Here is a 15273-nt window from a genome sequence, read left to right as displayed (position 1 = left end):
AGCCGGCGCGGGCTCAGAAACGTCCTGGGAAGGGGTGGCGGCAGGACGCGGGCAAGTGGAGCACCCGCCTCTAACTAGGCCGGGCGGACCCATCCCCCCCGCACCCCCACTACCTCCTCCCCGCCCCGCCGCCCACTGAGGGCCCGGTAAGGCCGTACCGGAGCCGCCCGTCCAGGTGTGCCACGGAGCCCGGGGCGAGGGTGTGCACGAAGATGCCGGAGATGCACTGGAAGTAGGGGACGCTGCACAGGCCTATGCCCAGGCCCACACCGGCCTCTGCGGGGGGCAGAGCGGAGCTGAGCTCCCAGCCCACTGCGGGCCAGGCCAGGCCGAGTCCCTGCGCACCAGAACTCGCCTGGGGGCGCGGGGGGCGCCGGCTGTCCACGGACAAGCAAGCCTGGGCCCATTGCCGGCCGTCGGCACGAGACCACCCAGTCTGCCCGGCCTGGGAGTGGGAGAGCCCGACACTCACCTTTCTCCAGCGAGATCTCCACCAGGACCCTGCGGTTAGGCTGGGGCTGCCGGGCGGGCACCGGGCTGGCAGGGGCCGGGGGGCTGTCCTTGGGGGCACAGGTGCCCGAGCTCACTGAGCGGCACAGCGGGGGTGACAGGGAGCTGCCCAGCGAGGGCGGGGCCGTCAGCCGGGTGCGCACGGTCAGGGTGAGGAGCCCCTTTTTGGCTTGCTGCAAGGAAAGAGGGAGGATAGGCCCTCGGCGGCCACGCAGGGCAAGGCAGGGCAGGGCAGGGGGCCTGTGGAAAGCGATGCAGCCTTGAGGAGAGGTGGCCGTGTGCCGCGTGCCCTGTGGGTGCTGGCGTGTGTGTGCCGCGTGTACCCTGCGTGTGTGCTGCGTGTGCCTTGTGCGCCCTGCGTGTGCCGTGTGTATAGGGCACGTGAACATGCACATACGCGCATGACTTATAGTCGCGTTGAGTAAACTTTGGACTTGATAAACAAGAGGGAGACTGAAATCTTCCTTGTAACACTTGTCCTAACAGCACAGAACACATGTCCATGTGTCGCTGTAAAATCGAGGGGTTCACACCAGCTCCATGCACCTGGGGCTCCGAGGCATCCTCCACGGCCAGCGCACTGTGCTGGGGCCAGGCTGGAGCGCCAGATTGGCACGGCCAGGGCGGGTCGGGGGTGGGGGGTGTGGGGAGGGGAGAGGGGCCTGGGCTGTTACCCAGATGTTCACCTTGAATTTCTGCAGAGCGTCCTGATGGGTCAGTCCAGCCATCGACTCTCCGTTGAGTTCCAGAATTTCATCACCTGTCGGGAGGGGGAGAAACTGCGCTAAGAAGTGGCTGCCCAGCCCGGGACCTGAGCCCGCCTGGGGCCTGCGCTGTCCCCCACCACGCCCATGACCAGAGTCTTCTCAGCCTGCCCGCTTGAGGCCAGTGGCAGGGCCGGGCGAGGTGCAGTGGGCCTGGCCTGGGGCATGGCCTCTCCGCTCGCCTCTGCTTGCGCCTCGTTGGCCCCACCTCGGCCCCCACATTTGGGTACAGCCCCCGGCCCCGTGCCTTGACTCAGCAGCTAAATGCCGCTCCTGCTAGCTCCCTCCTCCCAGCTGCTCAGCCCCCACCACCAGGCCACACTCCAGGACCCGGTCTGCTCAGGCCTGGGCGTGGGTTTGCCCCCAGAAAAGCCGCTGTCCAGCGGGAAGCTCAGCCTCAGAGCCCCCCTCCTCCGCGCATGGCATGCCCAGGAGCAAGCTTCTGTGCCCAGACGCTCTCTTGGCCCCACGGAATCCGCTCCTGCTCCTTCCCGGCACGGTTTAGCTCAAACGGGAGTGGTTGTACCTAGTGCCCAGCCACACACCGCACGGCCCAGCTTCTGGCCTGGGTTTCAAGGCTGGGGTCCTGGGCCATCTGGGGTTCATCTGAGCCCAGCCCAGCTGCTAGCAGCAGGCCCGGTCAGCCTCCAGACAGCAGGCGACAGGGCTGAGCCGCGTGGTCGCCCTTCTCTGGAGCCGCCCGGGCAATGAGCTGGTGCGGATAGGGAAGGTGTGGGGGCTTGTGGGGCAGCCTGACCCTCAGGAAGGAGATGGCAGGGGATGAAGGGCAACGTGTGTGTCCCGGATTCCCAGTGGAGGGCAGGTTACAGCAGAATCCAGAGGTGCCTGGTGTGCGAGGGCTGATGGTGCCAGGTAAGTGAGGGCTGACGGTGCCAGGTATGTGAGGGCTGACTGTGCCGGGCGTGCAAGGGCTGCTCCAGAAACACTGTTGCGGTGGCTCAGTTCCTCCCCAGCCTCATGCCACGGGGCCGCATCTGCCGGGCCACAGTGCGGGACTGGCCAGGCGCCTTGACCATGCACCAGGCGGGCGCCATCCTGTCCCCGTGTCGAGCCCCAAGCCCAACTTCCAGCCCCGCGGCAGAGGTAGCTCGGCGGGCACAAGGCAGCACAGGGACGGCAGAAGCCAGGCCTGGCTCCCTGAGTCCTTGCAGCGGCCACTACCCGAGGCCAGACCCCGGAGCCCCACGGGGGCGACACCAGCGCTGACAGAAACTCATCAGGTGGAAGCCAAGGTGGACGGCTCCTGGGGCCGCTCCTCTCCCCACCGCTGATTCCAGCCTAGCAAAGCGCAAAAGACGGAAACGACGCTGCAGTTTCAAGAGCCCAAGCCCGTTTCTCCTCCTCGCTTGCTCCACCTGCTTCTGGAAGACCTCTGATCCCACTGCTCCCTCGCCAGTCTCTCCCCGCGCAGCTCTCCCATGCCGGGGACGCTCCTGACGGCCAGCGCCACGGCTGGACGGCGCCACCTAGCGGCCCCCTGGCCCCGCCCGCCCCTCACTGGGCAGCTAGAGCCGGGCCTCCCCCCTCATTGCTCACTCCATGGAGCATATCACCTGCCTCTGCTGCACCAGCCAGAGACTTCACCTTTCTCTGACCCACCCATCGCCACGCCTCCCCTCCGCACTGCCCCCTCCCGGCCACTCCCCTGCTCTCTCCACAGCTCGCAGGGTCCGGCTGCTCCTGGGGAGCCCGGGCCGCCCGCCCGGCCACCAGGCACGCTAGGTCCCGGGTCGGAGTGGGTCCTGCCAGCCCTTGAAGGACAAGCCCTGGAGGCGCGAGATGCCGCGGGCGTCCAGGGCCGGCACAGGGATGACGCTGCTGCTGGACGCCCCTGCCCAGGCCTGTTTCTGCTTCATTCTCACGAGTCGCAAAGACTCAAAGCTGCCCTTGACTTTGCTTAGCACATCCACTTCGGAGCACGGAGGCCCCCCTCGTGGGTGGGGGCATCGCCAGGTCCAGAGGGCCTCAGGCAGCCCAACACGTCAGTTAGCAAAGGGTCAGGCTCCAGCTAGCCCGGGGCCAGCCAGCGAGCACAGGGCGGGGTGTGGGGCAGGGAGGACGGAGGGACAGGACGGGGAGATGGGGCAGGGAGGGGAGACCAGGAAGTCACTTCTTTAATCACTCCACGGCCCTGGATCCCCTGCTCATGGCCGACTCCTCCTTGAAGCGGGCCAATTCCTCGGGCCCAGCCTCCGCCCAATAATCCCTGGGTTGAGGGTGGCACCGGGGCGAGGAGACACCCTGCTGTCTGGGGCGGGTGCCAGGAAGGCACCACAGGCAGCGCTGCTCCTCACTCCTCCCGGGAAGGCTGGAGGCGTGAGGTGGGCGGCCGAGGGCCCATGGCTGGACGCAGGCTCTTCCCAGGGCTCAGCGGGGCGTCTGTTCTGGGGCCCGAGGCCCCCGCACCCCGCTGCCCAGCCCCGGCTGCGGCCCCCAGCTGCGGTGGGGTGGGGAGAGGCCGCGGGCAGCCGTGCAGGGGTGCCTGCCCCGGAGCTGGCCAAAGAGGCAGGCTGAGGTGGCAGGTGGGGCTCCAGAGCAGGGCTTGGCCTACCTTCCTGCAGCCGGCCGTCCGCCGCCGCAGCGCCCCCCGCGAAGATGGTCTTGACATAGATGCCGATGGGACCGTAGATGCTGTCCTTCCCCCCGACGATGCTGAAGCCCAGGCCCTGGAAGAGGGAGTGAGGAGCGTCCACACACGCCCTGGGCTGGCCCCCGAGGCCCCCGGCCGGGACGTGGGAAGAGGCGGCCGTCTCAGGAGGGAACAGAGTGAGTGGGACAGCGGCGCCAGGGCCACCGGGTGAGCCCCGGGGGGGACTGTGCGCTGGCCCTGGCCCTGCCCATTGTGGTCTGGGTGGCCGCACCTGCCGCGAGCTCAGTGCCCTGGCGGACACCACAGCCTCTCACTCGGCGGCTTGCAGGGGCTGCACTGACCAGCCAAGACACTGGCGATCCCTTCTCCCGCCGCCCCCACGGCCCAGAGACGGTGCCATTCCGGGCCGTCTCCCCGTGACGCGGGGCCCTTCCATTTTGCCTTCTTTTGAGCTTTGCAAACTACTTCAAAGTCAGGTGTTTTTTAAACACTCCACCTAAGCTGAAGGGAGGACATGGTGACTGAGTCCTCACAAAATGGGCCTGGGGGGCTCCCGAGACAGTCCTCCCCATGAAAATGCGCCCCACTCCCACCAGCTCCTTCGCCCCCGTCGAGCTCTGGGAGAGGGGGGGTGGGAGGCAGAGGGGAGGCCAGATGTGCTGGGACCCCAGGCCCCGGCCCTCTACCTCTCGCCACGGTGACACCGATGAGCGCCCGGCCCATGGGCCTGAGAACGCGGCAGCCACGGCCCGTCCAGGAGTCCTGAGCTGGACTCGGAGGTGCAGCCAGCACGTGGGGGTGCAGCCGCCTTGCCCTTTCAATTGTTTCTCAGTTGGGGCAAAAATCAGGGTGAATATGTGAATGGCAGGGAGACGTGGGGCGGTGTGCCCCCAAAATTCACGCTGAAGCCAGGTCCCCGGTGTGATAGGCGGGGATGGGGCCTGGGCCTTTGGCTGCGTCAGGAGGGGGAGCCCCAGAGGGAGTGAGTGCCTGGGCCCAGGGCCCGACTAGCGGGCACAGAGAGGGAGGCCATTGTGGCTCTCAGCAGCATGCCCGCGCCTCGGCCTGGCAGTGCAAGGGGTGGTGCTGGCCGGTCCAGGTCTGCCAGTGCGTGGCTGAGGCACCTGCTCCCCAAGGACGGCACCTCTTTAACAGCACTGGGGTCTCCCTCCTGGACCTTGGGGTGCCAGCCAGCATGACTGTCCTCGCTGGGGGGCCAGGAGGGAGCCGCACACTGCTCTGGTGACCTCAGGCCTTGCGCCTCTCCAGACACAGAGCCCAGCGGCCCTGCTGCGGTGCTCACCTTGGCCTGGCCCTTCATTAGCACGACGCTGGAGATGATGGAGGCCTGGGGGCCCCCCGCCGGCTGCCCCAGCTGCGCCGAGCTCAGCGACCGTGTGGGTCTCGAGACGCCCTGTGGAGAGCAGTGGGTGGGGAGAGGACCTCAGGGGACCGGGCAGGAGAGGCCCCAGGGCCCCTCTCCTGTGGCCCACAGCGTCGTATCCCAGCTGGGTGCCCTGGCTGGCTGAGCCAACACTGCAGGCCCACAGCAGGGGTTCCCCGAGGGCCCTGGAAATGCAGCCACTCCCAGGGCGTGCCTATCATGGCCCCATCTATGGTCTATGAGCTGAGGTCCAAGCAGAGGGCCAGGTGCACCCACTGGGCAGCCCCCAGCCAGCTGCAGTCCCATTTGCACCTCCAGCTGCTCTGCCGCCTCGCTCAGCGCCTTTCAGGAGCCAGAGGCCTCCTGCGCACAGCACCTAGCCCCGCTGTGGTTCTCCTAAGCCTGGGGGTCCCTTTCAGCTCTGGGGCATCACTCTGCTGACCCGCCCGGCCCAATTCATGTGCTCCCGCGAGTGCTCCCTGCACTGGACAGGTGCCTGGCCTGGGGAGGGTGCTCCAGGGGGCCTCTGCCCTGCAGGGCCGTGCCCCCAGCCATCCCCTCCTTGCAGTCTGGGGCTCCAAACCGGACAAAGCGCTGCACCCCCTCTTCCCTGGGCCCCGCCCTCATTCTTACCCCAGCTCTGCCTGCTGGACTGTCCAGCTGCTGAGAGAGGGACTTTCTGGCGCTGCACAGGGTGTAGGGGTGCCGGTCTGCAGGAGCCACACGCTCCCTGCTCGTTGGGAAATCCGTGTCTGCTGGGCTGCAGGGGCTGACGCCTGGACCGGGAGAGATGGTGCGGTCAGAGGCCGCCCTGCCCCCAGTAGCTGCTGCAGCCGAGCTGGCGTGAGGGGCCACCTCAGCGGGCAGCCCCCCCAGCTCCATGCAGGCCCCTGTAGTTGGGGTGCAGGTGATGCCCACCACCCTCAGGTGCTCTCTAGAGAGGGGGCACCTCCTCCTGGCGGGTTCTGGGCGCTCAGAAACCTCACCCGGGTCACGTCTCCACCTGACGGCAGACAGCAGGGCCAGGCAAAAGGCTGCAGGCAGACGGGAGCCAGGGTCAGCAAAGAGACCCGATTCCCATGGGCCCCCATCCAGGTGCTCGTGCGCAGGCACCCCGTGAGCGAAATGGAGGCGCCTACAAGCCGACCCCAGCCTGAGGCACGGGCCGAGGCCCTGGCAGGCTCCAGGGGAGGCTGAGCTGGCCTCGGTAGGAAGCCGCAGCTGGCACCAAGGGCGCAGGAGCGTATTTACAGCTTCGGTGAAGGGGGGTCGTGCAACGGCAACATGAATGGAGCGGGGAACCAGACGCGCTGTCAGCAGGCAGCCCGGTGGTGACCATGAGTTACACGGACTGCCTAATCACTCTGACGCAAGGGAAACCAGAGGTGGAGATAAAAACTGAACAAAGTTTCCAAATCACTGCAAAATCACACCCCGCTCAGACGCAGCTGTGCACACGGACACAGCAGCGGAGGCAGACAGACCGGGCCCAGGACGGAGCTGGGGCCCGCCAGAGCGGCCCTCACATGGCCCCGGATGTGGCCGCGCCTAGCCCGGCCTGTCTAGGTCCCCCAACTGCGCCTGAGCGAGGGCCAGTCAGGAGCAGGCGGCCTGGCCAGAAGTGCGGGACGCGCCGCCGCAGAAGCTTCCAGAGTCTCACTTCACACCCAACAGAGTGGAGTGCACATTTGGAAGAGAGGCAGGTTGTTTAAAAACCAGAAGAAAATATTTAATACTTTTTCATTCCTATTGAAAGTGGAAGAAACTTTGACATTAGGGCAGAAAAAGTCAACTCTCGATGACATAAACTTGAGACCAACGTGTAAAATGAAACAAATTAAAAGAAACAGACTGAGGCAGATCGTCAGCCATGACGGGCCAATGCTAACCCAGACACGGCGCTCTCTGGCCGTGGGCAAGGTGCTGCTGACCCGCAGGTCTGGTCAAGAAGGACCGGGCAGGCTTGTGGAGGGGGCCACTGGCCTGAGGTGCCAGGACTCGGCCCCAGCAGGCGCTGCGCCTTCGGGGGAAGAGCTGGTGGGCCAGAGCCTGGAGGTGGGGGGGAGGGTGCCTGACATGGCTCCCAGGTGCCCCAGACTCGGCCAGACCCAGGGCCACCCTCCCATGCAGCCCGCTGGGACCCTGCGCAGGGTGCAGTGGCCTGAAGGGCAGGCTCTGCGGCGGGGGTCCCAGGGAGCCCCACTTGGAAAGCCCTGGCCGTTGGCACCTACCCCTATGGGCCTAGGGCGCAAAGCCACGCACTAGGCAGTGGCAGTGCCCGGGTGAAGCCAGCCCACCTGCTGACCACGGCTCCCTGAGCCGGCCCCACAGCTCTATGTCATGGGCTTCTCCACCTGCCTCTGGGGAGTGGGTCCAAATGTGGCCCTGGACCTGCTGGCTGGGCAGACCCACGATGGATCTGCCCCGGGGGCGCTACTGGAGCCCAAGAGGGGCTGCCCTGTGACCCGCCAGACATGCCCAGAGACCAGGGAGTCTCTGCTGTCCTCCTCTGCGCCAGCGGCTTCCTGGGAGATGCAGTGGTGCAGCAGTGGGGAGGCCAGTCCCTGCTCTTTCCACAACCCCGCGCCCCTCACAGGCCCGTGGGGCCCGCCCCGCGCACATCTGCGCGACCCCTGCATCCCCGTCCCCACCCCCTACGGCCCCCACCGGCGCATGTCCAAGGACACACTCACTGGTGGAGTTGCTGCGCGTCCTGGGCTGGCCGGCCTTGGGGGGCAGGAAGGGGGCGCTCTGCAGCTCTAGTCTTCCAGACGATCCTCCAGAGAAGGCTGCGGAAGTTTCCTGCAAAACAGCTCTGGTCTCACTAGGCGAGTTTGAGGGAAACCAAGGTCCAAGAGCCCATGGACACCTCTGTGCCCCCCCTCCTCACAGCGGCGCCAGGCTGCTGCAGCGCTCCAGTGAGGAGGGCCTGGCCAGGTGGCCCTGCACAGGGAGGGCATCCCCATGGCACCATCGCCAGGCCCTGGGGTCAGTCAGAGCTGGCCAGTGGCTGCCCACAGGCCTCTCGGTGCCGGCCGGCCCTGCTTGGGGCCAGAGCGAGCAGCCCCAGACTCGCCTGCACCGGCCACCCGGGTCGGCACCCCCAGGGACTGCGGCCTCCCTGCCCCTCTGAGGAGGGCGACAGCCTCAGTCTCCACCGGCGCCCAGGGCCTGCTGCGGCCAGGTCTGATCAGCCGCCAAGATGTGGTTTAGTCCTCAAGTTAGGTCATCCCATCACTCACACCGTGACCCTAAGAGTGAGTGAGTGTGTGTGTGTGTGTGTGTGTGTGTGTGTGTTGGTGTAGGGTCGAGGCCGGGCAGAGATGAGGCAGGAGAAAATGGGAACTTGAAACTGCTGCCACCTGCATCCCACCTCTGCCCGGTTTGCGTTGAAAGAACAGCCAGTTCTGAGAGAAAACACTTGTTTGAAAAGCAACTTCGACTCTACATTCTCCACCTCCCTCCAAGGCCAGATCCCGCCCTATAAAAGCTTGCCCTGTCCCCCGCGGGGGTCATCAAACCTCGCCCAGAGCGCAATAAATATCCTGCCTATGAGAAACTTAGCCTGGCTTTCCTTTCCTTCACCGCGCCAATCTTTTAAGTGTGTGTGGGGCAAGGTGTGCGGGGGAGGTTTGGGGGGGGGGTGGTGTGTGTTTGTGGTTTGTGTGTGTAGTGTGGTGTGTGGGGTATGTAGGGGGTGTGTGTGTGATGTGTGTGTGGTATGTGTGTGTGGGGTGTGTGTGGTATGTGTGTGTGGTGTGTGTGGTGTGTGGTGTGTATGTGGTATGTGTGTGGTGTGTGGTGTGTATGTGGTGTGTGTGTGGAGCGTGTGTGGGGTGTGTGTGGGGTGTGGGGGGTGTGTGGGGGGTGTGTGGTGTGTGTGGGGTGGGTATGTGTGTATGTGGGGTGTATGTGTGTGTGGAGTATGTGTGTGTAGGGTGTGTGGTGTGTGGGCGTGTGTGTGTGGTGTGTGTGTGGGGGGTGTGGTGTGGGGGGGGTGTGGCGTGTGTGGTGTATGTGGGGGGGGGTTGGTGTGTGTAGTGTGTGTGTGGGTGTGGTGTGTGTGGTGTGGGGTGTGTTTGGGGGTGTGTGGTGTAGGGGGGTATGGTGTGTGTGGTGTGTGTGTTTGGGGGGTTTGTGTGTGGGGTGTGTGTGGTATGTGGGGGGGTGTGGTGTGTGTGGTGTGGGGTGTGGGGGGTGTGTGTGGTGGGGGGTTGGTGTGGGGGTGGGGGGGTTGTGGGTGTGGGTGTGTCGTGTGTGCGCGTTGGGGGTGAGTGTTTTTCAGGGAGGGGCGCAGACAAATGTCCACACCTGATTTCCAGGTCGGCCGCTGCCTCCCTCCCTCCCGACCCCGGAACTGCTGTTTCGTGGGTCCCAGGAACGTCTGGACTTGACCTTCGTCCTCTGTGGTCCATGGGCCCTCAGGAGAGACAGAACGGCCAGGATGGCCCATGGGGTGGGCTAGGATGCCTCTTGCCCGAGCAGGTGACCCCAGGGCCATTGAGGTGCACTGGACGTGTCCGTCCCCCCAGAGCTGTGTGAGAACCGGCATCAATGGTCAGCAGACTCGCCCAGGCCCCAAAGAGCAGCCCCGCGTGGAGGCACAGAGGAAGGAAGGGGTTGGGGACGGCTGCTGGGGAGCGGTCAGGCCCAGGGTGGGAGCGGAGCTGCGCTGGACTTGAGGCAAACAGCTACACTTCAAAGAAACAGCTGGAAATCTGAGGGGAGCCCCGAGGGCGCGGCGGCTGGGGCTGACTGAGGAATAAGGCGGAAATGATACCATTAAGAGCCAACAACCTGGCCCAACCACTGTGGAGAGCTGTGTGGAGATTCCTCAACCTGCTGAAGATGGAGCTTCCATATGATCCAGCAATTCCACTCCTAGGTATTTACCCAAAGGACACAGAAACATCGATTCCAAAGGGCACCTGCACCCCTATGTTTATAGCAGCACTGTTTACAATAGCTAAGCTTTGGAGACAACCCAAATGCCCAAAAATAGATGACTGGATCAAGAAGATGTGGTACATATATACCATGGAATATTACTCAGCAATCAAAAAGGATAAACTCATGCCATTTGCAGCAACATGGATGGAGCTGGAAGGGATCATGCTCGGTGAAATAAGCCAGAAAGAAAAAGAAAAATACCGGATGGTCTCACTCATAGCAGGAATCTAGAAAACCTAAATAAGGGACCAGGAAAAAGGCTAGTTATAATAAAGTAAAAATCAAAATCAACAGGCAACTATAAACCAGAGACACACCACGGTGGGCGGGGAGAAGAGGGATTAAGGTCAAAATCAGGGAGTGGGAGGGCCTCCCCGGTGGCGCAGCGGTTGAGCGCTGGGTTGCGAAGCTGCCCGCGCCTCTGCGGCGCCGGTTCAATCCCCAGCTGCTTCCCGGTCCCGCATGGCGCGCAGACCTCTCCTGCCGCCCGCTGCTCCCCTCAGCAGTGTACTTCGGTCCCTCTGCCTGCTCTGCTCCCCGCTCTGGCTCTGGTGAATTCTCTCACCCTCCTGCGCTTCTGACTGTACCCAGTGCTTGTATAAACAAAGAAAGAAAGAAAGAAAGAAAGAAAACATGCCTCTATAAAAAAATTAAAAAAAAAAAATCAGGGAGTGGGAATTTTATGGGGAATATAACCAGGATGAAAATGCATACATTATGCAAAATAAAAAATGATGTAAAAAGTATATAAAATAAAAAATATATATATAAATTTTTTAAAAAGAGCGAGCGGGAGGCTAGCATGGAAGCGCTGGAGAGAGGGCCAGGACTTGAACCAGGAACACCCGATGCCGCGGGAGAAGAGACGAGGAGAGCAGCTGAGGCCAGCGTGCTGGGAGCCCCAGAGCCGCCGGGTCCGCCCACCTGCACGTCCTTAACCTGCAGACCGGAACTCGCACAGTCCGGCTGCCAAGAAGCGAGAAGGCGGCCCCAGGCGTCCACCCGTGTGGAGACTTTGCCTACAGGCCGTGCCTGCCGCACGCCCACCGGGAACACCCGCAGCCTGGGGTGCCAGCCGGAGCCCACGTGCCCAGGGAGCCCCGGGGAATAGGCCTAGGAGGAGCACCAGCCCGGAGGCCTGCACAGCAGGGTCCTGGCAAAGGGAAGCAGCGGGTGGCCAAGTCCAAGTAACAACGACCACAGAAGAGCTTGTGGTTCACAAGCAAAAAGTAGCTGAACTGCCTGAGAATAAGGAGCCCCAAGCCAGGAAAGGCGCCGCAGGAGTAGCGGGCTTGGGTGGGCACCCAGAGGCGCCCCAGATCGGGGGTCAGGCGCTGGGGTCCAGGAGCGCCGGGCGGCGAGCTTAGGAAGAAGCCGGGCCGCCAGGGACTCCGCGTCGGGCTCAGGGAGGGGCCGGGCCGCCGCCTCCAGCCCTGGGTGTGGGAGGCCCTGTCACATTCCTCCCGCTGCCCGAATCATGAGACCTGAGGGCCCCTCCCAGGCCAGGGTGCTCATCGGAACAAGCCGCCCCTCAGCCCAGGCCTCCCCACGCCGGAGCAGCTCACCCGGGCCGGTCCCCGCGCGGCGCGGCCCTCAAGGCCCTCCAGGCCCAGGCCCCAGGCGCCCCTGCTCCAATGGACACCCCGCTTTGCCCGCCCACTGTGGGGCATCCAACGGGGGTCTCTACACGCGCCCTCCTCTGCTCCGCTGCCGCCGTTACCCCTGCGCTCAGCCTGCCTGCGCGAGCCCGGGCCGCACGCGAGGTGTAGGCCGTAACTGGGGCGGGCTCGGCCTGCGCACCTCACGTCACCCAGCAGCGCCGCACGGAAGAGATGGCAACGTTGCAGCTACAAATCTCCAATCACAACCGGCGTCTTTAACACACTTCTGCTAGGGCCTGAGAGGGACAGAAGCAGTAAAGACAAATGCGTTTCTCTGCTAATTTTAAACAGTGAAATGTGGGCTATCTAGACACGTGACTGAACCACCATACTTAGAGGAAAACTGGTCACTTTAGAAGCACTTACTAGAAAGAATAAGAGCTGGGAACCAGGGCCTCCCTGGGGGCGCAAGGAGCTAAGCACTGCACTGTGAAGTTGTCTGCTACCTCTGCAGCATGAGTTCGATCCCCAGCCAGGGAGCAACTCATGTGGCGCAGCAGATCTCTCCTGTCTCCCCGCTGCTTCCCTCAGCAGTGGATTTCAGTCAGCCTGCCTGTTCTGTTCCCTGCTCTGTCTCTGATGGATCCTCTCACCACCCACAGCTCTGGCCTGTACCCCAGTTCTTATATGCATAAATAAATAAATCTTTAAAAAAAAAAAAAAAGAGCTGGAAACCAGCCATCCAGCACCCTCTCCGAGACGTCAGGGGAAACAAGCAAGTCGCCATGAGGGGCGTGCGGGAAAGGCAGAGACTGGTCTGGGAGGCAGGTCCGGGGATCCAGCAGGCCCAGCGGGGTCCTCTGAGGCTGATTTGAAGACAGAGGGAGCCCCGAGAACGGGAGCAGGAACGGGGGCCGCCAGACACAGCCCGGGGCCTCGTGGGGCCAGGCCAAGCTCCCCCAGGAGCCTGCAGACCGTGTGGACAGCTATAGCTACCCCCATCAGAATTTCAATGAAGATGTATTAGGATTTTACGGGCAAATTTATGCTAATAAATTCAGATTAAAAAGTTTCTGTGGGCAAATGCACCTTACCCACATTGATGCCAGGAGAAGCTGAAAATCTGCACGTCATTAGCTGGGCTACATGGTCCTTTAAAGCCTTTCTACAAAGGCCTCTCAGGCCGAGATGGCTCGGGAAAGAAATCTCCCGATTCCCTAAAATCCCGCCTGGTCTTGGTCAGCCTGGCACACCCTAAGCGGCGTCACGAGCCCAGGCGCCGTGGCAGGGGGGATGACGCCAGGGCGATGGTGGCAGAGCCCTGCCTGGTGGGTACGTCGAGTTCATGGTTCCCAGCACACGCCACACACACCTCACCACCCAGACAGTGCCCAATCAGGAGGCTCCAACTGGTGAAAAGGCCACCGGCGCCTACAAGCCACAAGGGCAGGCCTCGGATGCCCACTGGAGCCCACCGTGGGGCGGCGGGCTCCTCGCAAGGACAGACGCAACAGCCGCTGAGCGGCCGGCTGCGGGCCACGGCAACCACACGTGACCACACAGCAGCCGTGGACTGAGCTGGACCCGCACATCGCCTGCCCGGAAGCTGGCGTCCAGGCCAGGGGTCAGGTTGCTCCCGGGCACTTGCGGCCCCGGCGCCGTGACCCCCTTGGTGACCTTGGGGAGCAGTGGGAGGAGGGAGCAGCAAGGAGGAGGGAGAGGCTGGAGAGGGAGTTTGGGGAGCTCAGCTCCACCCTGGGCTTCCTTCCCACGGGCTCAGCGCCCAGCCAAAGGGTTTCACCCCCAGCAGGTGCCAGGAGGGTCTGTCTGGGGGACGCAGGCCCCGAGCCCTCGAGGGTCCTGATGAAGACCCTCCCGTTTTCTCAGTTAGGACGTCTGGTGCTCCACTTGGGTTCCTCCCCGGAGGGCTGGAAGCATCCCCCTAAAGGAGGCCCCCACTGGCACCTCAGGGCTCCCCCAGCCTCCCACAGTCTCCCTGGTCTCCTCCCTCTCCCATCTCCCCAGGCTCCCCGGGCTCCCCAGTCTCAGGCGCAGACCACTTTGGCACAGCAGCCATGGGCGGGGTTGGCCTGTCCTGGCGGCCAGCGAGGGCTCATTTTGTTTAGTTGCTGCTCCTTCAACTTCCTCTTCTCCAGTTTCACGCTGGGCGTGTCGGGAGAGCCGATGTCATGCCTCGACCAGATGTGGCTGGAGCCGGGTCCCCACACGATGCCGGAGGCAGGCAGGCCGCACCCGACAGGGGGTCTTCTCAGCAAACATGGGGCTTTATCCAGAGACGATCCACAGGCAGCAGCCACAGGGTCTCCGCGGGTGGGGGCGGGGCTGACACCCATGCCAGGCAGAGAGCAGCTCCGCGGCCCGCACACAGGCTGGGGTGCCGGAACCTCAGCTGAACCCCGGGACACCTGCGGGTGTCCTCCCGGGCCCTCGTCTCCTGGCAGCACGGGAACGGCCCCGAGGGCAGGATGCCAGAAGCTCAGGGGCAGGGAAGCCCAGACAGCAAGAGCCGCTGCTCCAGGACCCGGAGCAGCGCCTTCACCCGGGCTCTGCCATCACCCGGGTTGAACGCCTGTCACTGGACGGGGCCCCTGCCTCATCCCTCGTGGCACAGCAGGAAGCTGGCCAGCTCCCCAGGCCAGTGGTCCCCTTGTGCCCGTGTTCCGGGGGCTGCCCGCCCTGGAGGGCCCCGAGCACTGGACACCCTTGTACAGAGACCCCCAGAGGTGCCCAGGCCACTGGTGGGGGTGGGAGGATCCCTGCCTGGCCATCCCTGAGGGACGCTGCCACCTGCAGGTCACCGCCAGGCAAGGCTAGGCCGTCCTGGGCAGGCAGCCCGAGCCCCAGCCCTCTCCACTGCACCGCTACCAGGCTGCACCCGCACTCAGCACCCCAGGGTGCAGACCTCCCCGATGTCCGCTGGGCAAGGTGGCTGCAGAGGGTTTGGGGTGCCTTTGCCGCTGTGTTGCAGACGACTGGCCTCTCCCACAGGGCCTTGGGCCTCGCAGCCACGCGGGGGCAGAGCGGCCCTGCCCCCTGGGCCCAGAACTGGAACCAGAGCCCCCCGACTCGGGAAGAAGTGGGCCCACAGCTTGGCTCCGCCCAGGCACGCACCGGCGGCCGCCCAGCCCCACACACCTTCGTGACACACGTGTTCCTGCTGCTCCCGCCGCGGTCGCTCTCCGCGGCCAGAGCCACTCCCGGCCCCGGGCCCCGCCCGGCCTCCGACGTGTCGGCCAGCTGGGCCGCGGAGTGGAAGAGGCCCTCCCGGCCTGGGGAGGCCTCTGGGGGCCCCGCACCCCTCTCCTCAGGACTTGAGCCCTCGTCCCTGGGCCTGGCATGGCAGAGCACCAGCGAGCGCGACAGGGCCCGGAGCTTGGGGGGCTTCCGGCTCTTCCCGGAGCGGCCGAGCAGCTCCATCCGCAGGGTGGAGGC

At 64.4% G+C, this 15273-nt stretch overlaps 1 protein-coding gene across 1 annotated transcript in view; it reads right to left on the bottom strand.

The window, feature by feature from the left end:
* The window catches only part of IL16 (interleukin 16), a 27052-nt gene extending 11779 nt beyond the window's left edge, over positions 1–15273 (bottom strand). Inside the window, exons 1-8 of the mRNA XM_054695455.1 lie at positions 14977–15273; positions 7963–8071; positions 5903–6045; positions 5189–5299; positions 3847–3961; positions 1197–1270; positions 473–683; positions 159–276 (exon numbers count right to left, since the gene is read on the bottom strand). Of these exons, the coding sequence (XP_054551430.1) occupies positions 159–276; positions 473–683; positions 1197–1270; positions 3847–3961; positions 5189–5299; positions 5903–6045; positions 7963–8071; positions 14977–15258 (1163 nt within the window). The 5' untranslated portion in view covers positions 15259–15273. The remainder of the gene's footprint in view (positions 1–158; positions 277–472; positions 684–1196; positions 1271–3846; positions 3962–5188; positions 5300–5902; positions 6046–7962; positions 8072–14976) is intronic.

The sequence above is a fragment of the Talpa occidentalis genome, unplaced genomic scaffold (genome assembly GCF_014898055.3).
Source record: "Talpa occidentalis isolate TD23 unplaced genomic scaffold, MPIMG_talOcc4v2.1 talOcc4.14, whole genome shotgun sequence".
In the NCBI taxonomy this organism is placed as follows: domain Eukaryota; kingdom Metazoa; phylum Chordata; class Mammalia; order Eulipotyphla; family Talpidae; genus Talpa; species Talpa occidentalis.
The sequence above is the reverse complement of the archived record's forward strand: the minus strand, read 5'-3'. Positions and strand labels throughout refer to the sequence as shown.